Source organism: Abramis brama, assembly GCF_963993115.1.
Source record: "Abramis brama genome assembly, chromosome: 22".
Taxonomy (NCBI): Eukaryota; Metazoa; Chordata; class Actinopteri; order Cypriniformes; family Leuciscidae; genus Abramis; species Abramis brama.
In genome coordinates, this window is record NC_139984.1 from 16,946,312 (window position 1) to 16,974,037 (window position 27,726).

General features: G+C 36.4%; 2 protein-coding genes across 3 annotated transcripts in view; both read right to left on the reverse strand.

The window, feature by feature from the left end:
- lamb2l (laminin, beta 2-like) overlaps positions 1–22,795 on the reverse strand; it is a 44,945-nt gene extending 22,150 nt beyond the window's left edge. The window contains exons 1-2 of one of the 2 annotated variants that reach the window (XM_084098469.1): positions 22,699–22,795; positions 11,948–12,023 (exon numbers count right to left, since the gene is read on the reverse strand). In XM_084098469.1, the coding sequence (XP_083954595.1) occupies positions 11,948–11,984 (37 nt within the window). In that variant the 5' untranslated portion in view covers positions 11,985–12,023; positions 22,699–22,795. Of the gene's footprint in view, positions 1–11,947; positions 12,024–13,959; positions 14,084–22,698 lie in introns of those variants that run through there. The other variant, XM_084098468.1, reaches the window with a different exon arrangement.
- A 1,363-nt stretch (positions 22,796–24,158) lies between these two features.
- On the reverse strand, positions 24,159–27,120 carry LOC311073058 (uncharacterized protein). Its single transcript, XM_084098481.1, has 5 exons — positions 26,054–27,120; positions 25,768–25,871; positions 25,544–25,641; positions 24,783–24,883; positions 24,159–24,670 (listed from the first exon to the last, which is right to left on the reverse strand). The coding sequence occupies exons 2-5, from the start codon at positions 25,845–25,847 to the stop codon at positions 24,500–24,502; spliced, it is 450 nt and encodes a 149-aa protein (XP_083954607.1). The 5' UTR covers positions 25,848–25,871; positions 26,054–27,120; the 3' UTR covers positions 24,159–24,499.
- Positions 27,121–27,726: the final 606 nt, after the last annotated feature.

A 27,726-nucleotide genomic window follows, 5' to 3' on the forward strand; every position in this document is an offset into this window, starting at 1 on the left:
TTATAGGGTTATCTGACATTGTCAAATCCAGATGTGTGGGAGGTCTTAAATGGATTTTGAACATTCACTTCTAATGTTGTGGTACTATCATTATATAAGACTAGCAAGTAACCGCACCCTCAAACTATAAAACTGCAGAGATCTAGGATTTCGCAGTTGGAGAATGGCAATAACCACGCAACCATACATCTCAATGTGAATGACCTCTTTATCATTGAGAGGCTCTTGGAAAGGCAGTGTCCTGGTCAATCTTTGAGCCCCTCTGTGCTACCATTTTTCACACATCACTGACTCGGAATAATAATACCATCATCTCAACAAAGAATAATGAGAGAATGAGTGCGAGTAAATGAAGCAAAAAGAGTGGACATAGTGAAATTGATGAAGTGGACGTCAGATAGCCTATGTGGATGGGAAAGGACATTCAGAAAAACAAGACGACAGAAATATATTTTAGATGCTGATTTTAAAACCTAATGTGATGCAGCCAGAAAATACTGCAAGGGAGATGTATTTTAATTAGGGATGCACGCTATATCGGCCACCATATCGGTATCAGCCGATATATAAGTTCATTTTAAATGTTACCGTTGTCTGCCTGATGAGAACATTTAAAAATCTGGCAGACATATTAAAGCCAATAAATAATGGATTATTGCCTTCAGCTGAGACACTTCAGATGCGTACTGTTCGCCATGATGGTTTTGAATTGCTTGAAATATGATTGGAATAACACCAAACAAGAAAAATACAGTGCAACATGCACAGCGCAAATCTGTCATATAGGTTACAGGAGAACATTATAATTGTGTGCTTGGAACATGGATTTTAATGGTGAGACTTTTGTTTTTGTAATCAGGCTCTCAAAAATTATATAAAATTTGGATTTAGATTTATTCTCCAAATTATCGGTTATTGGCTTTCAAATATAAAGAAGTATCGGTCATCGCCATCGGTATCGACCAAAAGTTTCATATTGGTGCATCCCTAATTATAATTTAAGTATAATTTAATACGTTTAGGCCTATCAGTATCAGACAATATATTTAATTGTGCATGTTTATTTCCTTTATTTTTATATTTATAGTAAATCATTTTAACCCTCATCTAACACTCAGAGTAATTATTTAAAAACACTAATAATTTAATAACACTGTGATAATGTTGTGATGCCTAAATTTACTTGTAGCATTAAAAATTATTGTTTTTAATTTATTTAGACAAAACAGGGTAGAACTATAATATAAATATATTCTCAATTCTCAGACATAACATGAAAATAATTTTAGCTTACCAGTATCCAGAATAATATTGGTGCATATAGTAATTATTCTACTTACGTATAATTCGACTTCTATAACATTAAAATACACATAGTATAGTAAGTCATCTCAAATTTATTTGCATAACACTTTCACAATGCACACCATTTCAAAACAGTTTTACAGAAAATCATGATGTTAGTGTTTACAATATTTGAATATCTTCATGCCTTATAGTTGGACTTAGCAGATATTAGAGCTGGCCGATAATATGGTTTATATTTTGCAACGATGCAAACAATCAAGCAGTTGAGATTTGCTATATAGTACATATCACTTTACTTGAGTATACTGTACATGTATGCAAGTTGGATACTATTTATCCAACTTATATATTTATCCAATATATTGTGTATATCAGTCATTCAATTACTCAACACTGTTCTTTGCACAAGAGTGCAGATAAGCCTTTAAAGTTCATAACAATATTTAAATCGAGCCCCTTCTCAGGTCAAAAAATGAAAACAAATGCCATGAATTCCATTTGATTGCATCAAGGTACTAAACTAAAGTGTACCTGGTGAGGGCACTGAAAGGTTTTATGGTTAACTCACATACTGTAAAAATCCACATAATGAAGAAATAATGGTCCAGATTGTGTATGGTTTGTGTTTGTATGTGTGTGAGAGGTGGGGATTCCCATGAAAAATGATTTGCAAATACCTTTCGTTCAAATTCTCGCTAGTTTTCTAAGTAGACGGGAGTATTTCAAAGGCAATCTGTTAACCTTGCTAATTACAGGACGGGTGTTTGAGGAACTTTCAGAGTGCGGATCAGTCTTTACAGGCCACACGCACAAGAAAATACCAATTCTCCAAAAAGAGTGTTTTGCCTTATGAGACCTTATGTTGCATCCCTCATTACAGATTCCTTGAGGTAAAGGATGCATTTAACACTATTTCTACATGACTTCTCATGTTCTGACTAGCAAGCAACGTGACTGTGAGAGTGTGTGTTTGGGAAGGCAAGGGGTAGGCAAGAATAGGTTTTGACTTTGTTTTGGCATTGTCTGTTATTGAGTCTCCACACATTCTTTTCTCTTCTTCATAGTGTCTATACAAATTAAGACATCCAATGCAAAAGCCTCTAAAAGCCACCTCTGTCAAAAATGAGATAATAATATTGAGTGAATGCTCTTCGCACATTGTATACGCTCATCAAATACTTTCACTTCAAACTCACTAAATCCCAGCCTCAGCCCATTCAGAAATGCCAGTACTTGGGTAGAAACCTATACATAGGAGCCTAATAAAAATGTTAATATTAAACAAAAACTTTAGACGGACTTAGAGGCTTTTGCATTTGAAGTCTTCAAAGGTGAAAAAGACTGATAGAGAAAGAGAGAGAAAGTATCATCACTAATAGAAAAATGGATGAAATTATGTACAAGCAGTGGATTATTCCATCCATTCAAGTCTTTCAGTAGACTAATTAACTATAATTAAACAATAATTTTGTACTCACAGTTCACAGTAGACCAGTTTGTACTCACAAACAAATGTCAAGCTTATTAAAATAAAACTACATTTAAACATTTGCTCTTTTAGGCTGAGCTCTTCATGGCTGCTTGTCCCTGCATTTTTTTAACACACCCACAAACCGCTTAAGCTATAACACACACCCTCTTTCCTACATGCCACATTTACAGCACACAGAGATACAAGATACAAGCGGTTACAGAGGCAGATGTGCATCTGCAAAGTGCAGATAGTACAGGAATGCCAAGCCAGGAAAATATCATTCATTAAGAGAAAAATTCCAGGTGTAAAAGTATCTCACACGGGTCTTGCAAAATGCCCATCTATAGCTAAGGAATGGCATTCCGCGAGTCGACGACAAGCCGCCACATGTGCTGCACTGCATGTCGCAATGAAGCTGAGACCATCATCATCTATAAACAATATGATTGTTCTTAAAATATCTGAGGCACAACATGTTGGTACCATTGTGGTAATCGGCTGATATTAGATTTTTTTAAACTTATCTTTTATGTATCAGTTAGTATTTATTTTTGCATGCTCATTTCCTCTATTTTTACATTTAGATCACCTTTGCTATCACTGGACGCTCACTTAAAAGTTAAAGGGTTAGTTCACCCAAAAATGAAAATTCTGTCAGTAATTACTCACCCTCATGTTGTTCCAACCCTGTAAGACCTTCGTTCATCTTCGGAACACAAATTAAGATATTTTTGATTAAATCTGAGAGCTGGATCACTCCTCCATAGGCTTCTAAAGACGTTATAACTTGCTGGCCCAGAAAATGCATTAAAGACATCGTTAATATAGTCCAAGTGACTACAGTGGCTCAATCTTAAGTTTATAAAGTGACGAGAATACTTTTTGTGCACAAAAAACAAAACAAAAATAACGACTTTATTCCACTATTCATTTCCTTCTCTCTGGGCCTCGAGTTTTTTCACGTAGTGTTTTAGCGCAGCGCGTCTGTGTTGTACGTCCAGTGTTGGGAAGGATACTTTCAAAATGTATTCCGTTACAGAATACAGAATACATGCCCAAAAATGTAATTTGTAACGTATTCCGTTACGTTACTCAATCTGAGTAACGTATTCTGAATACTTGGATTACTTCCACATTGAATTGCATTTTATAAGTGTCAGACATCAAATCCTGCTTAATAAACAGGCCTATTCTTGTGTTTCTGAATATTATAGTTTGGTTCCAGAACGTGATAAATCCATTTTGATTAATTTTCTTTCTACCAATCACAAATAAAAATGTCACTGAACTTTTGCTGTGTAATTGTAACAATGAGCACACAAACACACCAAACCAACAATTACTAAAAACACACTCAAAAACTGATTTTGCACGGGCATTTTGCACTAGCACTTAGAAGGTTGTGGTATACATAAACACTCAGTCAGCTACACTGTTTACTTCTGAATATTATAGTTTATTCACAGCCATCATTTGTAGTAACCTAGCCTGCTCCCTGAATTCAATGTGTTCACAGTCTCTTTCACGGGCACCAAACCAACAATTTAAAACTGATTTTGCACAGGCATTTTGCACTAGTTTAATTAAATTAATTTATGATGGTATTACTACATTTTATTTAATTATATGCACTTATGGTGAAATTACTACATTTTCAGCTCAATCTGTGTTTATTTTGACCACGAAACATGCGCTGTCACTTTAATTCAGCTTTTGCGGCACAGCAGAAATAGACTCGGTGCGGAAACGATCGCTGCACTCCTGTATACGCACCGCAACTGGAACGGATAAACGGACCGCAGTGTGAAAGCTCTAACCTGTTAACATGGGTACGGGAGAGAAAAAATACGCACCGCATACACACTGCAAACAGAGTAGGCTATGTGTGAAACGGGCGTTCATTTATGAGTCCAGCTCCAGTTCACGTGGCGCCTCCGTGATTATTGTCTGCTATATTTACTTCTTATTAAATCCTGGCAATTGGTTGATGAAATATTGATTAAAATTAAGATACAATTAATACAAAACGAAATTCACTTTAAAGAAAGGCTTTGTGCTTTCTGTTTGAGGTCTCTGTGAAAGTTTTAAAACAGTCTTTTAGTGCCGCTTTCAGAGTGCTGCTCACGTCCGTAACGGAGAACTGTCACGACCGTAACATTGTATTTTTTCCTCATAAATGCGAATACTAAAAATAAAATAAATATTTTATGTTCTGTGGAGAGCCAACCCTTATTCATCCGGTGAGTAGGCCTAGTATTACTTTTGGTTTGCGCAGTGTAATTCACAGATTGCAATGAAGATTTTTTGTGTCACGCATGTTTTATTTCCCTCATATTAAATATAAATCGCATGTAGACCGATATTTTTTTCTAATGTCTGGACTCCTTTATTAAGGGAGTATGGATATATACAGACGTTTCACTATTGGTATTAATGCATTTTCGGAGAACTTATATTTCAAGTATTGACTGCACGTATTTGGAAATATCCAAATTAGTAGTATCCTACTTTAAGATGCTGCTTCAGATTGGAGGTGGAGTCTTTGGACGACGCCGAAAGGAGGTTGGTTGCTGGCAAGCAGAGGTTGCACTGCACAGTTATATTTCGTTCTCCCTTCTCTTTCTTTAATGTGAAATGCTGTTTGAATTTCCAAGATAGAAACGCATTCTTGCCCTGCTCTGTTGCTCTGTCTCCATCTCTACCTCTAGCTTCTCCTCTTCCGACTCCATTGTGACTGCACGCAAACCGCGCTTTTTTACATATTGGGGCTTCTGGGAAATGCATGGAGTTGCCTTAATTTTTTTAGAGAGTGAATAAACTCTTGAAACAGAGAAGTATCGTCATGTAATCCATTGATTTCAACAATGTAACTGTATTCTAAATACCAACTATTTAAACTGTAACTGTAACGGAATACAGTTACTCATAATTTGTATTCTGAATACGTAACGCCGGTACATGTATTCCGTTACTCCCCAACACTGTGTACGTCACACGCATCACACACATGACCAGCGTCGGCCAATAGTGAGCCTACGTGGTGACGTGCAACACAGACGCGCTGCGCTAAAACACTACGTGAAAAAACTCGAGGCCCAGAGAGAAGGAAATGAATAGTGGAATAAAGTCGTTATTTTTGTTGTTTTTTTGCGCACAAAAAGTATTCTCGTCGCTTTATAAGCTTAAGATTGAGCCACTGTAGTCACTTGGACTATATTAACAATGTCTTTAATGCATTTTCTGGGCCAGCAAGTTATAACGTCTTTAGAAGCCTATGGAGGAGTGATCCAGCTCTCAGATTTAATCAAAAATATACAGGGTTGGAACACGTCTTACGGGGTTGGAACAACATGAGGGTGAGTAATTACTGACAGAATTTTCATTTTTGGGTGAACTAACCCTTTAATCTTTAAAAATGTACATAATTGAATAACTCTGTTAAATGTAATCTTTAGCAAATCTCAAAATGAATATCCATTTTTTATACTGTAGTGTGCATTTTAATGTTGTGATGCCCAAATTCACTTGGAGCATTTAAAATGACTGATTTTAGTTTGTGTTTTATTTTTCAATCCATTTAGACAAAATTGAGCAAAAATTGAATGGCCACTTATCGTTTATCATCCATAGCATGAAAATAATTATCAGATTATTGCAGATAGTGTGCCCTTAGATTCATATGTTTTACAGTCAATCATTATGTTACTTGCTTACTTAATTAACTGGATAATTAGAGCATTGGCTCCTTAAGTACCACTGAGGGCAGAGGTTGGAACATGGAAATAAACATGGAACAGATTACATTTTTCTTCCCTATATATGCGAGTGAAATAGTTTCTCGGACAAGACAAAATGTAGGGCGGGACTTGATTTTGTACATGGGGACTTAATTGGATCGTTGGTTCATTGTGGTGTACAAAATACAGCAAAATACAACAAAATACAAAAAACATATTGCAGAATACAGCAATACACACAAAATCATATACAGTAAACGAACAAAGCATTCAAATAGATGACACGTCATCAAATAGATGTCACTGCAAGGGGGGTGGAAAGTTATTTTATTTTATTTATAATTAAAAATTATAATAATAATGTGGACAGATAAATCAGTTTTAAATAACTCTTTTATTATTATTTTTTAAATGCAAAATTCTGTTTAAACAACAAACAAACAAAAAAAAACAAGATTTGTACATTTTGATTTCACTGATTTAAGAATAAAAAGTAAGTTAGCATAGACAATGCACTGTCAAACCCTGAACTGGAATGTGAAAAATCAGATAGTGAACCTACAGGCACAGACAAAACAAGGCAGTCATTGTTGTTTCAAGTTAAACAATCACAATCTAAGCCTAACACTTGACAGATCATAACTAGAATGTTTCTCCACAGAGAATACTGATAAAACTGATGGTACAATAGAGCGCTTAAGAAGGAGTAGGTATAAGCAATGCACCCTAAAGCTGGCAGACCTAATAGATTTTGTCTACATGAAGTTTATTCCAAAACAGGACAGAGTTCACAAAGTACACATGCCCTAAGACACATAGAGACATTCCATTACAGTGGCACATGCTCACACACCTTGGTCATATTCCTTGTACAATCATTAACACACAGTCTTACTGACCCACAATGAGTAAAGAAAGTACCAGATAATGAACTTGTGCTTGTGCCAGAAATAATAACTGTAAAACATGTTATCAGTGATGATTAGCATTTGAATTCTTGGTAAACAGTGGACAAACTTATTAACACAGTGCTGTGCTTCACTTTAAAACATGCAGCACATTTATTTATTTATTTAAGTCATAGCTGTAGTGATTTGGTAATCACACTAGGCCAAATAGCAAGTTAATTTTTTTATTTGATTAAACACGCAGGCCTATTCAGGTGTCCCATTATTGTGAATATAATATTATAATATAAGTCAAAATGCCATTGTCTATGTTTTATACAAATATTAAACTGCTGTGTAATAGTCTAAATTAAACACTAAGAAAAGAGATCTTACAGAAAACACAATGGAAATTAATGAGTGAAGTTAACTCCTTCATAAGAATCTAATGGAAGCTTGTTTAACACCCCTTCATCAAACCAGGCTTTCCAGCCACTACTTAAAATACCTTTTAAAAAGCCACAATCAGAAATCACACACCTGAGACTGTTCATTTCCACAACATTCCTCTCATGCTCTAAATTCTGGCTGAACCTTTAAACACAGCTTTCTGATCCACAGAAAGGCATCAACATTAAAAAAAAGGCAGATAATATCTTCATATCTTACATATTCACACTTAACAGAACATCAGAGGGCCTTGGCTAATGCAATTCATTCTAATGTCTAATGTTAGCATGTGTTGCTAAGCTAATAAAACAATAGCCTAAGAAGTCAATTAAAAGCACACAAGTTTTATTATCAACACTCTTCAGTACTGAATAAAATATATTTATAATCATTATTTAACATCTTGGATGCCTTTTTATTTTTATTTGGTGCAATGTATTATGGGATTGCCAAACGGGGCTTTCGCACCGGAGGAACCTTTTCATAGTTCCTAGAACTATTGCCGAAAGTAACAGGATGTCGGCGCGTTCTCACCGCAGGAACTAGGAATGATTTTAGTTCTAGGAACTCTTTTGGAGGAACTAATTTAGCTCCTACTTCAGAGTAGGGTCTAAACCAGCACTATAGGAACTATCCGTGACGTTAGTGTACGCGGATTGGCCGAAGGCACGCAAAACAAGGGTACGAATCCCGTAAAAGACGAGTCAAGAGCTCAATGTTCTAAATCAAGCTAAAATGCCATGGTTACGATTACGTTTTTATGACACATTTGTTTTTGTTAACACTATCGGGTAGGTTTAGGGCAGTGTATAGTGTAGGTGTACGTTATTTTAAAACGTAATTGAGCATTAATCTTTTAGCGGCACTCACTGAACATTCAATTCAGAATTGCGGTGATACGTACGAACTCCGACGTAAAAAAAACGTTGCCATATGCACGCTTTTAGCGCCACTTACTGGACATTTCACTTTGAAACTGTCGCGAAAAAGTATTTTGCCCTTTGCAAAAATGTTGCCACAGGTATGTTTTTCGAATGAGCCAGGGCTGAAAATGTCCGAATGTATTCATAAAGCAGTAGGCAAAAGGTATCTATGAGGCCACGGGAGAGGAGATGTGATGACAGTGAAACGAGTCACATGAGAACATGAGTAGGCCTACGTTCTGATTACATTCACATTCACACTATATAGAACATACTAAATAGTATCTACTCAGACAGCTACAATTTCAGAGGCAACTCGGTTCTTGGGGTCACCCAGCTATACCATATTTCGGAGTGTGACACACAAGGCCAGGGGCAGACTGGGACCAAAAATCAGCTAGTCAGGGGGTATCATCTTAGTGCAGTGTAAGATACACTACTCAGCAGAGTAGGCTGCACCGCTCAGCTGTAACTCCTGAATCCAGATTGAAACTATTTTGCATTAACACGAATCCTCATGGCATACTATTAGGCTATCATGTGACATTAAACTGATGCTTTTTTTTTTAAATCATAACTTTTCAGCTCCACCTTTTCTTTTCTTCCACCTTTTCATCCATGGACAATTATTTGTAATGATCTGCTCAGAGAAATTCGCTGTAACGGATCAATCTCTCTCTCTCTCTCTGTAAAAGGGGGCATATTTTAAGATACGCAATGGAGTTGACCAAACTAATTAACAGGGAGGGAGGACAATACACTCACATGCACACAAAACACACTCCTTGTCGGCCCGCGCCGGCGCGTGTATTGTCCTCCCTCCCTGTTAATTAGTTTGGTCAACTCCATTGCGTATCTTGAAATACGCCCGACTCACTCATCAATTTGCGTAGAGATGTAATATTATGATTTCCGCCATTTAAAAAAAAATATATATATATTTGTGTACCGGGTGGACCGGCCCACATTGGCCAGTGGCCCACCGGGAAAAGTCCCTGTGCTCCAGATGGCCAGTCCGCCCCTGCACAAGGCTATAGCTCTAAATAAAGCAGCATAATTTTGCTGACTAGTGACTACTGTTCAGAACAGTCTTTGCATTAGGAGTGACCCTACAGTATGATGTCTAAACATGCCATCTAGGTAGGCAGCTCACTAGGGTTTGGAACGGAGCCAGTGTTGCAGTGTTTTTCCACTTCCAGTCCATTTTTCCAGACATTTAGGCTAATCTTTTAAGTGTAGCATTTTCAACAGGGGATATGCATTTAGGCATCTAGCTAAATTACTAGTGATTGAGCATATAAGGATCCTGATAAAATAATAAATGAAGCACTGTGCTACAATGAGAATAATAGGCCAAAATTAGCGTGTTGATCCCCCTCTACCCCACATGTCAAAACTAATGGCCATCCTCAGCACTGTTCTCATTCCATCCTCAGTGAAGCACCCTCACTATTGAAATCCTGCTCCCCACTCTTATTCTCCACTTCTCTCCCTCTTGTTCAGTTTCTCTCTCTCTTTTGATTCAATACATATAGCAGACAGTGAAAATGACTGGCACCTGCATCCCAAGCATGAGCACCACGACTACAAGTTTCAAAAGTATGTGTACTACTAACCGTCATCAAACTACAGCTACCCTGATCAAGAAAACGTTTTTTATTTCCACTGACGCAATTTTCAGCAGGCAAACAGCACTGAATCTATAATGAGTCTAATTAACATAAAATTATATGTGCCACTAACTTAAGTTAAATACAACGCATCACTGCTTCAGTGCATTAAGCACCTGGTTAAACTGAATTGCAAAAACGTCATTAATACATTTGCAGCAAATGCAAAACAGTGGAAATAGGGTCTAGACACGTTTTTTAACTTGAGTGCCACATTTTTAGAACGGCATGTCATGAACAAGATGTTGCAAAAGATGCAAGACGCGAGCATAACACATCCATCTAGTGCAGGTTTACATAGAAAAACAATACAGAACACGTTTTTGCATTTAAAAATGAGAAACGCAGGGCAGTGCAATGAAAAAACACAAGGTTTATAAATGCATTTTTTAAAAGTTGAACTACTTTTAACTTGAGTGGGGAATGCTGTGTCATACATAAGCACCTAGTGCATGTTTGCATAGAAAAACAACACAGAACACGTTTTTGCATTTAAAAATGAGAGACGCGGGGCAGTGCAATGAAAAAAAAACACAAGAGATGGTTTTTTTATGTTCAACTTCTTTTAACTTGAGCACTGCACTGCATATCATGCACAAGACACCGCAAAAGACATGAGATGCAAGCACAACAGTCAAACAGGTCTGGATAGTCAAAAACCAGAAAGAACAGCGAAAAACAGTGGAATGCAAAAATGTTTATGAATTTGCCCCATGTATCTGTTTGTATGTTTTTCTGGTCATTAAATATCGACAGAAATTTTCCTTGCCTTGTTTAGCAGTTTTCCGCAGGTGTACGGTTTCCTCTCCATAATGTATAGACCTTTCATTATGAAACACAAAGAAGCAAGGAAAAGCAAACACAATGCCTCTGATTGCTGCTCTTCAGAGAGAGAAAGGCCAGGCACTGATGCTAAAGAAGAAAGAGGGGTAACAGGTTGGTCATGTTTTCGTTTGCTTAAGTCTAGGTGGGGGTCTGTGTGTTTGAACTTAACTTTATTTAAGAAGCTTATCCCCTGCTCATCTCACTGGAGAGTCACATTTTGATAATGACATGGGATTGAATGTGTTGTCATCAGTCATTTTATGATCCCACCATTAAGGGATAGTTCTCCCAAAAATGAAAATTCTGTCATCATTTACTCACCCTCAGGTTGTTCCAAACCTGTATGTTTTTCTTTCTTCTGCTGAACACAGAAGATCATATTTTGAAGAATGTGGGTAGCCAAAGAATGACGGTAGCCATTGACTTCCATATATTTTTGGTAGCACTATATTTTATAGTCCTGTTTCGCATGTACATATTATATACTTATTGTAGTATTTACAATAACTGGGTAATAACTAGGTACCCTGAACCTACCCCTAAACCTAGGTGTGTAAATGATGACAGATAAAAATTTTGGGTGAATTATCACGTCTTGACGTCTGCAAGGTAATGAAATGACCACCATACTCTAGTTTATGCAGAAATCAATTTAATTTAATCTGTGACTTACCCAGAAGCAGAACACTGAAATATTTGGCCATCATCATGGGCTATCAAACGAACACGAGTAAATGATTTCTAGGGGCCTGAAATACAAAGAAAAATAAGAAAAAGATTGTTCAGCAGCTTACAAACAAAATGTAGTATCAGGTGCTAAAGATATTCATACAGTGCATTCACAAGACATTTAAATGATTCATAAATGATTCATAAAAACAGCATCTGAACGTGAAACACGCATTCTTTGAATTAAATATCGTAATATGGTGGGTTTGTTTTAGTGTCTCCCCCCTTTAAAGCTTTGATATTCAATGTTTATCATTTTCACAGTATTTAATTCTTAATTGGACAGAAACAATTACTTATATGATTTAAAATTATCTTTAATGGTTCCATACTGTGTACTAAATTTAAGTATTTGTTTGCATTAACTACACAACAAATTAAAAAAACATTTAACACACTTACCCAGAATTCAAGGTCAGTGCAGCAATTTAATTAAAAATAGACTACTGACAGTCATAAAGCATGAACTACAGTATACCAGTGTTTCAAGGGGGCCACAGGATAGCTTAAAATCATTTAAAATTAATATATATAATATTAATATTATGGTTAATATAGTAAAATAAATGATATAAAGCATACAATCAAGATTTTTTTCAGATTTTTTTTCTTCCATTTTTCATTCAATAACATAGTTTTTAAAACTTCACAAAATAAACTGTTCTTAATTACTATATAAATAATTTATATCATTCTCCACTCCCAGTTTCTTTTAATAATATTATACAAATAATGTAATAAAAAATAGTTTTAGTTCTGTTAATACAATAATATTTCTGTATCTCCTTCACTATAATAATATATCTGTATTTCTATATTTTCTAAAGTTATATTTTTGGGGCTTTTTTTGCCTAAGGACAGAGGAGGACAGGAGGACAGACAGAAAAGGGATTCGGGTCTCCTGAAGCGCAAAAGCTCCATATGTCAGAGCACTTGCCCACTCGGCTATGTCTCCGTTGTATTTATATATTTTGAATATATTAGTGCACTAGCCATTTCATCAAATGAATATTAAAGATTCAAAGTGAGGTAAACATGAGGAGGTGAGAGAGAAGCCATGCAGTTTTTGTCTGGACCATGAGTGTGAGCTCAAGTGAGCAGCGTCGGGCCCCCGGCTTCAGGCTCTTCAGTGTGCTGGTGAGAGGAGTGACAGGTCAGCTCCACCACACAATGCCACAGTCTCAGTTTCCCACACAGTTTCCACTCCATATTTCACTGCCACTAAATCCTCTCACACTCAATCAACCACCATAGAGAACAAACGTTTCACTGCATCAGTCAATAAATACAACACATATGCAGAAATACATGCACAGAAATCCACAAAAATAATTTGATGCTAACTTAAAACCTTCTATAAGAACTCAAGTGATTGAAAAACTATTGACATAATTCTATGATTTTAAACCCCTTAAAATGTATGAAATTAAAGAATTTACTGTTATAGGGCACATAAAAAAAAACGCCACAGTCCTTAAAATCAGTCTAGACATTAACAGGACAGTAAGGTCATTAGCATTATTTTATTTGTCTTTCTCTGTATGAATTTTATTTTATCCCTTGTTATTCAGATACTGCTCAATGTCCCGAAGTGCAATGGGGTGGGTGCGGGAGGGGGGCTTTAGAGGGAAATTAGTAATCGTATAAGTTTTCTTTACTTTAATGCAAATATTTTGTAAACTTTTTCAAAATAAATAAAAACACTAAATTACAAAAAAAATAACAGGACAGTAAGGTATGATGCTTCATAGATAAAGAAGAGATAAAAGAAAAGTCAAATCAAAGAAGAAGGACAAAAAAACAGATAAAGTGAATAACAGGATTTACAAAACTGGCAGGCAAGACAACAGATAAAGCCAGTATCACCTGCATCTGTGTAGATCAACCAAAACACAGAGACTCTTATTCTTTATCTAAAGCCATATATGTAAAATCCAAGAAAGATATATTACTCACGCGCACACACAAGTTGATAAATATCCGTTGGACAGGAAAGGCTCTGAGAAAGGCTCCCTTGGTGGCACAAAAAGAGTAAGATTGGTTGTGTGTGTCAGACTTGAAAAAAAAAGTGAATGTGTAAAGTTAAGCACAAAAAAAAAAAACCTTTATGGGCGCAACTGGCCTTTCCTGACAAAAAAAAAGAAGGAATGGCTTGAGCCAATCAGAGTGGACGGAAAGCGGTTCCCCCGCCCTCAGCGCAGCAATGGGGTGAATGGAGAGTGATTCTTATTCAAATGCAGCTGTCACTCTGAAAGCCACTGTTTGAAAGGGGGAGCCGGTCTCCAGGCTGACGGAATGCACTGAACCATTCTTTAGGGGGGCGTTGAGCTGGTTAAGGGGTACAGAGGGGAGGGCAGTGATGCTTTGGCTTTCTCTGACCACACACACCCTCTTCCCTTCCAATACAACATTCAGTCTGAACTCACCAGAAGGAAAAACTTGAACGAGATGCTGAGCTGAACTGAAGATGTTAGAGCAAGTGAACATAATAACAGCAAATCTCCTTGAATGAGTTTTTAATTTATTTAAAATTATAAATAAAATGCAATCATTACCCACTATGAACATTCCTGATCACCGTAAGTTTTTTTTACAGTTTATTTTTACTGTTATCACAAATAGCATTAGTTACTGTACATACCTAAGACTGAAACATTCAGGAATCAACAATAAATATTTGTTCTTCTGGCCCATCTATCTATATATCTATCTATCCATCCATCCATCCATTCAGACCACTAGCTAAGATTTTTTACTTCTTATTAAATAAATATATATATTTGCAAATTTGTTTTGCTGGCCAATTCTGATCACTAGCAAAGATGCTTGAATAGATATTCTTGTTGTTTAATATAATTACTTTTTCTTCTTGTGTTACCACTATAAAAATGAACAATACAAAATCTTATAAATGTCAGATATTTTTCCCTTTTAACTAATGTAACTCCATGAAACACACTTGAAACAATTAAATGTTTTGCAAAACTTTGTTGGATGCTTCCAAGACTATCAATTTTGACAAAACTTCACTTGTTATCTTGGTGGCATGTTTAAATCAGTGTGTTTAACACAAATTAACGCTAACACAAATGAAATATTACAGAGATCAATATTAATGTATAACATATTAAAACACTCCTTAAACATTCGCACAGTAAATAAAGAGACTAAACTGGCACTGGTCTTCAATGTTCAATCGTCTGCCAGCATATATGAGATAGCAGCTTACTCATAATCATGTAGAGCGCACGCAGCTTTTAAGACAGCAGCTAAATGACTTTATCTGCAAACATCAGCAGAGTGAAGGCCAACCTGACCACATGAAGACAAAGACTACAAATTTGCACTCACACTGCGGATGAGTGACTCATGAACAAGGGCCGATGGGTGTGAAATGTGAAATGTGAGAGTGGAATGCCACCTCACCATCTCAATTGCTTTGTTATGATGGTTATTGGTAACTTATTGAACATGTATAAGGAAAATGTCTGTTAAGTAATTATTTATTTTGTACTGAAGTAAATAATTCGACACCAACATTACCCGAATGAACTGAAGTATTTGACTGTTTTTCTCACTCCTATCATATCAGAAAACATATAGATATATGCTGCTAAGGGCTCCTCTGTCAGATAAAAGCCCTCAGCAAATATGAGACTGAACAAGGCAGGTATGACATACTTCTGATATCTCAGTCTATGAGTTCTACTATCTACTGGTAGGGTTTAAGAGAGATTTAACCTGGGAATATAGTAGATACATAATCTAAGCTAAATATTTAAAACTGACGAGCCATGAAATGTTGAACTGAATTAATTATTGAGTTAAACTGAAATTGAGTGTAACTCCTGGGCTAATTTGACAGAACTGATTTACAATATAACATCTAAACCTCTTGAGATAAAACTGAAATTTAAAGGGGTGGTTGATTATGATTCCCTTTTCTAACTTTAGTTAGTAATGTTGCTGTTTGAGCATAAAGAACATCTGCAAAGTTACAACGCTCAAAGTTCAAAGCAAAGGGGAATATTTACTTTTACAGAAATCGCTTTTTAAGGACTACAACAAATGGCTGGTAGGGACTACAGAAGCTTACTCCCGGGTTAGTGACATCACAAACCCTAACATTTACATAAACCCCGCCCCCGGGAAGATGCAACAAAGCGGGTGAGTCCATGTTGAGAAGAGGAAGAGTTGTTGTAGTACAGCACATTTGTGAGTCTGCTCAAGCTGCCGCATCCGTCTTTTCACATTTATTGCAATACAGTACGTAACACAAATGCAATAGCATGTCACTCTGTAGGCATCTTACAACAGTTCCCACATGAGCGATTTATATATGATCATGACAGAATATGCTAATCAATGACTACATATTCAATTCATCAACTAACCATTCAGAAACGTCCTGTTGCATTCTACATGTTGTCACTTCTTCTTGAGTCTCTCCATCTTTGTCAGACTCATACAGAAAAAATCAAACATAAAAGGCTGAACAGTTTCTTACATTGTCAGTGCATGTCTGGGTGAGGTAATCGGAGGTGCTAACTCTGGAAGCTCCGCCCTGTTTTATGAAGGGAGCCGGGAGCAGCAGCTCATTTGCATTTAAAGTGACACACACAAAACGACAAGTTTTTGCTCACCCTCAAAAAGGGACAAATTTAACATGCTATAAAAAATTATCTGTGGGCTATTTTGAACTAAAACTTCACATACACACTCTGGGGACATTCAACACTTTGTGGATGTGGTAATACGGAGACGAGTACAGACAAAGTCCAAACCCAAGCATGCTTCCCCTCGCATTAGGCACTACAAGATTACACCAGCGGTCTTTCTGATTATGCTCAACAAGTTAACATGGTACACATCTGATGTGCATATTACCACAACACCAGTGTACAGCAGGCTAAGATGAAATCAGCTCAAAAGACCTTGAGCTTTGGCCTTGGGGTTCGCAACCTTCAAAAATTGACATAATCCATAAGAACATGCCTGCTTTACGTATATAAATCACATTTCTGTAAGAAGGATATTGAATCTTAATGCAGAACAGCACGCTCTGGCTCCTGTACCTGGTTTTTAAAACCATTTATTACCAAGGTTAATCTCTAACCAGACAACCTGAGTGCTCTCACGTGAGCTCACTGCCTCTGGCTTTTCCGGAGTAAGACCAAACAGTAGTCAAATGTAAACTTAAAACCTGTGCTCACCTTCAGATTCAGTCACAAAGATATTGCACGTCCTAACACTTCCTTTTTTCCATTAAACACACACAAACACACATTTAAGTGGTCAATCACAATCCAAATCAATCACTCAATCAATTAATTAGCTAAAAATTCAGTTGGTTTTGCTAATCAAATCTGTTACTTGTTTCTATCTCAGGATGCACATCCCAGAGTAACTACAGTTTGTGCCAATTCCAGTTTGGATTCAGCCTTTGCAATGTTTTCAGACGACACAGTCAATTGCAAAACTTCTGATGACGGCAGCTTTGGATAGACATAAAAACTTTCAAATATTATCTTTATATTGTAATAATTATGAGGCGTACATGACATTAACTAATCACATAACATATATTACAGCTGTATATTACTGCCATATGGATATTACATTGATACACATATCTGGCTGATAACAGAATTGTAACACTGAAACAAGCATTTTCTGTAAAGCTGCTTTGAAACAACATGCATTGTGAAAAGCGCAATAAATAACCTTGATTTGAATTATGCTAATACAATAATCATCATAAATGATCACTAACTGAGTAACTTAGGCATATGAAATATTACATTTTGTGATCACACAGGCAGTCAGGGAAACTGAAAGTTTTTGTTGCTTGAAACTCATTTATTTTTCCCATAAACACAATGCAAAAGCTAAAATCTCATACAACAAAAAAGCACGCTAATCTTTTAAAGTCTTGTTACAATTTTGCCTGGTGTTTGACCTGACCCCTGATTTAAGAAGAATCGCCCATCAGTCTCCCTGACAGGCTTTAATGTATTATCGCAACAATCACATCAGTGTTAGCTAAGTATAAGAGGGAATCATTGGAAGACTGCAAATACCTGTGCCATAGAAAACGAAGCTATTCATGACTTAATCAACTTTATCTAAACAGACTAGCTTCAGGGGATAATAAAAGTTGATAAAAATTCCATTGAAAAAATACAGAAGCTTCTGTATTATTAATTATGCATGTTTATGTTCATGTTATCCATTAATCAATACATTCCAGAAAACGGAGATCCCTAATGCACACAAAGCTGTGCCTTCATGTAACAATCTAGCAGTACATTTCTTTAATTTCGTGCGTGCAGGATGACGAGAAACCTGAGGCCTCATCAGGGTTCTGAGCAGATACTCTATGTTCATGATCAAAGAACCAATTACATGTTAAAGAATTCCTCATGTTGAACTTGATGATCACCTTTGAACTTCCAGGGAATGAGAGATTGAGAAAAAGACCAGCTCTTCCTCAGAGGGTCATTCCAAAATGTTCAGTAGAGTGACAAGTGATGTTGCGGAACTATACAATTCCCAGCATTCTTGTCAGAATGCCAGAGAGAGCTACATTACTCCCCACGCAGGATGAGACGATTCACAAAGGCCCCGGGACTTTTAATTTCAATATGTAAGATATATGAAGTCATATTTCCATGAAACAACATGTCTGATCGATGATAGGGTAGTTGAAATGGTAACACTTTAGTTTGGGGACCAATTCTCACTATTAACTAATTGCTTATTAGCTTGCATATTATTAACATGGCTATTTATAAGCACTTATAAAGCACATATTAATCCTTTATCCTGCATGAACATATTGTACATCCCTTAATCCTAACCAATACCTAAACTTAACCACTACAACAACTGCCATACTAACTATTAATTGAGGCAAAAGTCATAGTTAATAGTGAATATGTGTTCCCCAAACCATTGAAACCAATACACAATTTTCTATGTTAAAATTTCAAGTATTTTTCAATTAAGTAAACATTACCATTTACCAAAAAATTGTAATTATTTGTAATTGCAGTTAAGTAATTGTTCATGTTTTTGGTTTTAGATGGTTTAGAAGAATTACATTGGTTTTGTTTTAGTACATGGTACAAAATAACTGTACTTTTTTTCACAACAACATTCTATGTAACAGATGGTGATGGCTACACATTAATATATTCGCTATGCTTGTTGAGGCTCATAGCAATTCACTATAAAAACATCAAAACACACCAGAGAGAAATTCTGTGTATACTTGCCAATTATCATGTCTAATACGCAGAACTTTAGATCCATCATCATTTCATCATGTCTGACAGAAAAGAATACCTCAACTGACTGATGAGACTGCTCATTTGATGCTTCAAAAACCTGAAATTCCCAAGCAATCACAGGACTGACGTTTTAAATAAGGCTCCAGAGAGAATGAACGGCCAGCGGAGCTATCATGAGAGACAGATACGCAGAATATATTTTGACAGCTTTTCCTACAGCTGCGAGTAATTATTGCAGAGGCTTCAGACGTAATCTAGCATTTCCAAAACATGCGTTTAAACTAGGGGTGGGAATCTTTTACCATCTCACGATTCGATTCGATTCCGATTCTTGAGGCCACGATTCGATTCAAAATCGATTTTCGATTCAAAAAGATTTTCGATTCAAAACAATTCGATTTTATTCATAATGATTTCTAATCAGGTTTCTGATCATGATCTACTCTCATCTGCTTTGCTATACAGAATGACAAACGGAGACATTAAAGTGTCTTTTTCACATTTATTAAGTTCAATTCTCAGGGAAGTGCCTTTTATCAAAAACATTGAAAAAATATTTTTACTTGGTACTTTTAAAGCAAAGTATTTATGATGACCCATAACGAACTTACTTCCAATACTTCCTATATTAATTGTATTAATAAAACAAATGGAAGTGATTTGGCAAGTCAACTGTAAGGTTACATTTGCCAGCATATGTCCCAACATTGCTGAGAACCAACAGGAAAATAAATGTGTGCCTGTACTAGCAGCATACTTGTAGTAAATTAATACAAACTTCAGCATATTCTGAATCTCTAGCATTTAATAATAGACTTCTAACCAACATCCTCTTGTAATTTCCAATGAGCAATATAATCCTTCAGACAAAAAAAAAAAAACATTTTGCTGTAGCAAATTCACAAACAGTTTTCGTTCAAAAATATAGAATTATGTACCAGAAGCTATCATAACGTATAATGCTTGTGGACTTATGCATATTCTGAATAATTAGTAACATACAAAGTCGCTCTTGACTTATACACAACTAAATAATAAAGAGTTATGACTTGAAATGTTTGCTGTATACCACAATCAAAAATAGCAAAGAAAGTGAATGAACATCTGCAGAGAGTAACTTACAGTCAAAATGTAACTTTTTGTGACTGGCATTGCACATATTGCATACAGATCAGATCGGTTTACACAGCATAGTGATGTGAAAACTAAACAATACAGAAATTAGCTCTCATACAAAAAAAATACTAAATAGATCACAATGAAATTGCCAATGTTCCATACGTTAGCTTTTAACGAAGACATTCTCTGGTGCCGTTCGGATTTGGCGCTCAGCCATCATGCGTCTGTTATGTGCGCGTCTCTGTTATGTGCACGCCACAGACTGTCCGCGCACTGCACGTCCGCTTCAGAGTTCCGCCTTTTGCGTTCCTTCAATGTTACGTTATTAGAATTTTTTTTTTTTTTTTTTTTTAGAAAATCGATTTTTGACATTTGTGAATCGATTCAGAATCGTCCACGTCCCGAATCGCGATTCATCTAAGAATCGATTTTTTTCCCCACCCCTAGTTTAAACTAATCTCAAGAGTATCTGTGTTTGGGAGGGAGGATTTGCAGGTGGGCATTGCTATAGGAACAATTACAGTAGGTCTATAATAACTGGAGAAAGCTATTCATTAACATTCATATTCATTTCAATTGCTCGACCATTGTAGTTACCAGCATCTACCAGCCAACAGGGTCTGAAGAACCTGAAGCCCTCTTAGGTCTAGGACTCGTGGGACTCTTTAAACAGTTTACTGTCACCCACAGCAATGAGGCTAAAGGTCAAAAGAAAGCCGATTAAAGCTATACTCAGAAAAAGGGATCATTTCCCATGCTTTATGACTCTGTGCATTGATTTGCCCTGTGTCTGACTGTCAGCTTACACCACTTAAAGAGCTAGTTCACCCAAAAATGAACATTCTTTCATTAATTACTCACCCTCATGTCATTCTAAACCCATTAGACACAAGACTTTCTATGGAGCTCTCAGATTTCATCAAAAAGATCTTAATTTCTGTTCCAAAGATGAATGAATGAATGAGGCATTTATATGGTGCTTTCATATGTAAACCCAAAGCGCTTTACAATCATGTCAGGGGTCTCTCCTCAAGTCTTTTGGGTTTGGAACGACATGAGGGTGAGCAATTGATAACAGAATTTTCATTTTTGTGTGAACTAACCCTTTCATTCATTTATAAAGATTATTGCATTACTTTAACAAATTGTGCCTGTCCAAGAAATTCTGTAATCATCACCATCACATTGGAAAGCTCTGACAAATGAAATGTGAAACACTGCAAAAGAGCAAAAACATGCAGATCTTTGGGAATGTAGGAGAGCGTAAATAATCAGTCTTTACTGATACAGACAAGCTACTTCAAGGTCAATACCATAGGCTACTATTATGTCTGAGGTCTGAGGTGGTTTCTAAACTTTTAGAATGAAAAATGAAAGAATCACATTCACTACATCATTATGTGACATCACACTCATTAACTGCAGTGACAAACACATTCTGTGAAAAGATTGAATAGAACACTTGAAAAGTTAAAGGGATAGTTCAACCAAAAAAAAGGACAAATCTGTCATCATTTCCAGAACACAAAAGAAGACATTTTGAATGTTGGTAACCAAATGTTTTGGTGACTTCCATTATACGGACAAACAAACAAACAAACACTGAGACATTTCTTTGAATATCTCCTTTTATGTTCCACAGAAGAGGAAAATCATACAGGTTTGGAAACGACACAGGGGCAAGTAGGCCTAAATCAGTGATTTTTAGTGAACTATCATTTTAAGAAAGAAAGTGACTTGAGCTCTTCTTACATTCAGAAGAAAGTGTGGAGGAAAATGTTTGGCAACATGGAAGGTCTCTATAGGTGATAAGCTGAAGAATTCAGCCTTTTCCCAAGAGTGCAAGGGTATGATTCTGTTTACAGTTTAACCCTATATTATAATCAATGACATGCACTCTGATACTTCATGAATTGTTTGGGAACCGATTAGAAACCAAAATTCAACTTGACCACATGCCATCAAATTTCCTCTGTGCAGAACGTTACATTACTTACATTTGGAGTCTTAGAGACCCCAAATATTACACACGTTTAAATGCTTTGTAGTTAGTATAAAGATCTCTCAGTGACATGACATGAAACGTTTATTAGTAAAACCAAAGAAACGACAGAAAATGTGCAGCACTGTAGCCTACTTGAAATGAAAGGTTTATATGGGGCTGCCCAGTTTCGACATGAGTTTGACTGCAACTTTTAAACGTTTTAAAATAAGATTATAAACTGTAAAAGTGTCGGTAAATCAATCAAAGTACAAAGTTAGACAGGATATCTTTAACTCTTACCTGTGGATTGACTCTTATTCGCAACAGCGCTCCTTTCGCGAGCTGCGCGTCCACCTGTTCACATGCACAGTTCTTCAGTGCTGAAGGAGGAGCTCGCGCGGGTTTTCCCTCGCTCTCGATTATAAACAGGTAAGAGTGTTTGTTTTGCGACGTCATGGCTTGTGTTTTAAATAATCCTCAAATGAACCGTTTAACGTATAGGCTACACCCATTTGTAACTTTAGGGTGGCGTGTGTTGGTCAGATATAATATATTCCTATAGCCTAATCCACGTTCATGTTCCAGATCTATTTGACATTTAAACGGTTTCCAGGTTTGAGTCTTATATGACAGTCATTTACTCTATCAACAAACGATATTCGGCTGATATTCGGCACAAGTTTGTTGAGATGACTTATTTATTCGCCGATCATTTCATGTTTCATGTCTTTTTTTTTCTTCTTTTTTTTCTTCGGAAATGATCAAAAGGGATATTTTCCAAGGAGGTCGTTGTTTAATTTTCCAATCTATTTCCACTAGATTGATGCCTTAAGGCAGTTCTCACCTGTATTTGTTAGCAGGTATCCCTGTTTTGTACAGTGACTGCTGCTTTAGTAGAATGATTTATGCAATTACATCGTTTGTCAATTTAATAATCAATTTTGTGCTGTTGTTTTTTTGTGTGTGTGTGTGTGCGCGCGTGCTGGTAAGATTTCGTAGAAAATACTTGTCTCAGTTAGTTATATCAGCTTTGAGTTACTCCACTCTGAGTTTATTGCAAACCTTCCCATCTGAGATTAAACACATTTAGTTTTCATTTTAATGCAGGTTAAGAGACATTTAACATAGGAACATGCTATGTTCAAAACTATGTTAAACTAATGCTTCAGTATAATTGATAAATGCATTAACATATGCATACTTGCAGTCAGAGGATTCATGCATTACAAATTCAGGGCTTTCTACCTGTAGGCTAAACACCTGAAGATACTTGGCTTGCTGAGATATAGCCTGCAGGATATAGATATATAGTGAGGCACAGGGGAGATAAGGTAATGCAAAATTTTAAAGAAAAGTCTGTCAAAGTTGTGTATTCAGATCTTTATACAAATATGCCAACACTACATAATAGTAAAATTGGAAAGTTCCATGCTGATTTGTTCTCATAGCAAATATTTGTTATTTTCTAATTAAGGGGTTAGTTAGGCATGTCTAATAGTAGCCGTGAGAATAAGGGCAGTGAGTAGATGGTGAATGATGCATGAACAGCAGAGGTCAGGGGTCATCTAGAGAGCAAAGTGTATAGTAAATTCAACCATGTTTTATCTATAATTTAAGGGTTTCCGAATCTTGGGGGTTTCAGCTGGTGGGTTGCGTTCCAAAGTGATAGATTCACAGGGGGAAAATGCTAAATGCAACAAAATAGATATCAACATAACTGCACAAGGTTAAAGAGAATATGACTTAGACGACAATATTTACAGGTTAAAATATTGTTTTTATATTGTGTTGGCTTAGTAAAATCTGGGTCCTGAAGCAAAACCAGTTGACTAAAAGACAAATTTACAATCTGCTGCCCTCCTATGGTAGTGATGGGCAAGTACAAAGCCTACATTAACTAACTCATGTACTGTATCAAGCCTGGGCAAGTCTCAAATTGGATAATAGTGATGCAATAAGTTCTGGAAAAAGGCTGTAATTTAGTTAGTACAGTTTGTCTATGTCCTAAATTGCTCAACTGAGTAATATCCCTGCTTTCCATAGTCCCCTTTGTTTCACCTCATGTGCTTATTTGGTTGATTTGGCACTATGGGAAAAAAAATCACATCAGTCCATTATTTATCCCATAGTCAAAAAGAGGGTTGTGTTGTAGAAGGAGGGCAGAGAAGGCTTGGTTATGCTGAGCACAGCGGAACATGTATTTCACCCCTGCTAGATGCATCAGATGGTCCTTTTTTATCAATGTCTTCCAGTCTGTCACCCTTCTTGCAATCTGTTGAAGAAGAGCAAAGTATAATGTTGCTGGTTGTCTCTTAGGAAAGACACATTTTGAGATTTCAGAGTTGACTGTGTTAGTTGGGTGTAAGAGAAACTCTGGAGTTGACCTCATTAGTGATCACCATTGAGGGCTCGCTGTTTGATTCTTGCAGTATCTGTGCAGTGCGTTGTCTCAGAGCATCCCACAGGGCAACTGCACTCATGTCATCTAATAACAGAGACCACACTTAATCATCTTAAATGTTTCATTTTACAATTTCTTTTTTCTTCTTCTTCAGTTTTTACAAAAAAAAGTTTGAGGTCTGTAAGATTTGTTATTGTTCTAAAAATTAATACTATATTACAAAGGATGCGTTACATTGATCAAAATTGACAGTAGACATTTATAATGTTACAAAAGAAGATTTCTATTTCAAATAAATTCTGTTATTTTGAGCTTTACTGAATTAGCTTTAAATAATACTGAATGAAATGTATCATAGTTTCCACAAAATATTAAGCTGCACAACTGTTTTCAACACTGACAACAATAATTCAACAATAAATCTAACGATAAGAAATGTTTCTTGAGCATCAAATCAGCATATTAGATCGATTTCTGAAGCTTTGCTGTCACAGGAATGAATTGCATTTTAAAATATTAAAATAGAAAACAAATTGTACTAATATTTCACAATATTACTGTATTTTTTATCAAATAGATGCAGCATTAAACATTAAAAATCATACAGACCATATACATTTCAACAGTGGTATAATCATAATCAAGTTTGCAAAATGATTATTTTATTGCACGTAATGAGTAAATATACCCAATAAATTCACTTCTTATACAGTTATCCATCTTTAGAAACAAAAATGTCAATACCTTTCATGTCGTCTTTTAGCTGGGAAAACCAAGGAGGTATTTCTTTTAAACTAGAGGAAGGGCTGAGGAAATACTCTGCAGTCGATTCATCAAACAAACTGAAAGACAGATTGCCAGCTGATCAAATAGGTAAAACTGTCAGTTAAATCATCTGAAACTGTGCTTCTTCAACTCACACTGTATACCAAGTACAGCCGTTACTCCATCCACCAAAAAACACATACCTGATGAGGTATTGCTTGCATTTTAGATTGCAGTCATCCTGGATCCGTTTATTTTCCAGCAACGTGTTTTGTTCCATCATTCTAAAGGCGTTTTGACAGCACAACTGTGAGCAGACAGAGGATGTTACTTCTTGACAAAAGAAATCAAATATGCCTTTTGTAAAATTGCCAAAAATGTAAGAAAAGCCTAAAAATTCAGGTGCAAAGTAATTCATGAAATCACCCAGATCTTAGAGACTTTTGCAGCACAAATGCAAATACAGCAAAATTAGACATATATTCTCACCTGTATTTATCCGGTCTTCATCTGTGACTTTCTCCCTGTACTCTTAGAAACACTAGGAGTGCCATCCAGCCGACCAGTTCCAGATCAGATTGAGACAGATCTGGGGAGAGCCGTGCCACTCAGTTCAGGCAGCGGGTTGGTTGTGACATCCATGGAGATCCGGTAACCCAGGTGACAGAAAGCACCTGATTCCTCTAAGGAATGAGGACAAATAGAGTCCCATCCCTTCTGACACTTGCCACTGCTGTCCAGGGATTGTGGGATAGTATGTGTTGGCCCAGAAGTGATGTGTGTTTAATGATTGACTTTAGACCTGCGGGTCCAAACATGTCCTGTTAATCCTAAAGCTGATGAGCGAAAAATGAAGGAAACTGACGAGACAAAGTAATGTTAAACACTCTCAGAAAAAAAGGTACAAAAGCTGTCACTGGGGCGGTACCCTTTCAAAAGATACACCTTTGTGCCTAAAAAAGTGCATATTAGTATCTTAGTACCATACCTGTGACAGCTTCCTTTTTTTCTGAGAGTAAAGGATGAAAGAGAAATTCTGTCCGAATGGGCAATCTGTAGATTTTAAACACTAATGAATTCTGTACTCATATTAAAAATAGCATATTGATAATCATAAAATCATCTACTGTATGAAAGTTGTGGCCACATATAGATTTCAGTTGCCTGTCTATGATTTTGAATGAAACATTGTAAAAGCATAAAATCTTAAACACACCAAAAATAAGGCTGAGATTATCTCAGAATGGAAATTAACTTGTCAAATACAAATTAGCATGTCAAAAACTTTTGAATCAATCGGAACAATTGTCTTTTAATCAATCAACATCACTGACAAATAGTGCACATTATATGTTAACATGGTCATTTCTCTGCTAGAATACATTTTCAGTTATTAGAATGTTAAGTGTTAGAAACCCCTTGGTTCATTTCCGACCTACTCCAGCGGTTTATAGGTTTACAACTTGTAACTTCACCCCAACCATTTCCTGTCTTTTCACCAGCTACAAAGTGGTCTTTGGTGTGCTCATATGAAGCGGACGCCATACCTTTCAGCACGACCGATTTCAAATGGTGCTAGAAAACTCCAGTCCACTCTGAACACCAGAGGAAATCAGTCACGCTACAAAAGGTAGATGCATAGCGGGGGACTGTTTTGGTGTGACACCTTTAAATAAGCTTTAATTAAATAGCGCAAATGCATTAAAAGGTGAAAAACCAATCAAATGCCAGTGTCACTCAGTTGAAACGCATGTCTTCTAATGAGAGTCTTAGTTTCATTTACTCATACTGATTTATGGATTGCTTCCAGAGGACCTTTCCATAGATTGCATGCACATTGTTTTTGGTGGTTCGTGTGCCTCTGTGGTAATTGGAGGGCCCCTCTGAAGGACGATGCAGTGTGTCATAGCAGCTTAGCCATGGACCATCAGTGCTGAAAGGAGAGGACCTCCCAGAATCAGCATGGCAGCGGATCTGTGTGAGACATGGGAAATAACCAGCACACACACACATTTGTTTTAATTGCTAGTTTTAATTGCTTTTAAAATCGTACCCTTTTGTAAATTTCACATCATTTTGAAACATAAAATTGAAATATCAATTGAAATATCAATCAAATATATTGAGATATAGACACTTAAAGGGGCCATTCACCCAAAATT

Bases quoted from the DNA above. Each gene is read 5' to 3' on its own strand.
- LOC311073058 (XM_084098481.1), bottom strand. From the start codon at position 25,847: ATGATGGAACAAAACACGTTGCTGGAAAATAAACGGATCCAGGATGAC. The intron at 25,642-25,767 runs GTATGTGTTTTT...TCTGTCTTTCAG, and splicing joins TGCAAGCAATACCTCATCAG to TTTGTTTGATGAATCGACTG. The intron at 24,671-24,782 runs GTCAACTCCAGA...CTTCTTCAACAG, and splicing joins CAATGGTGATCACTAATGAG to ATTGCAAGAAGGGTGACAGA.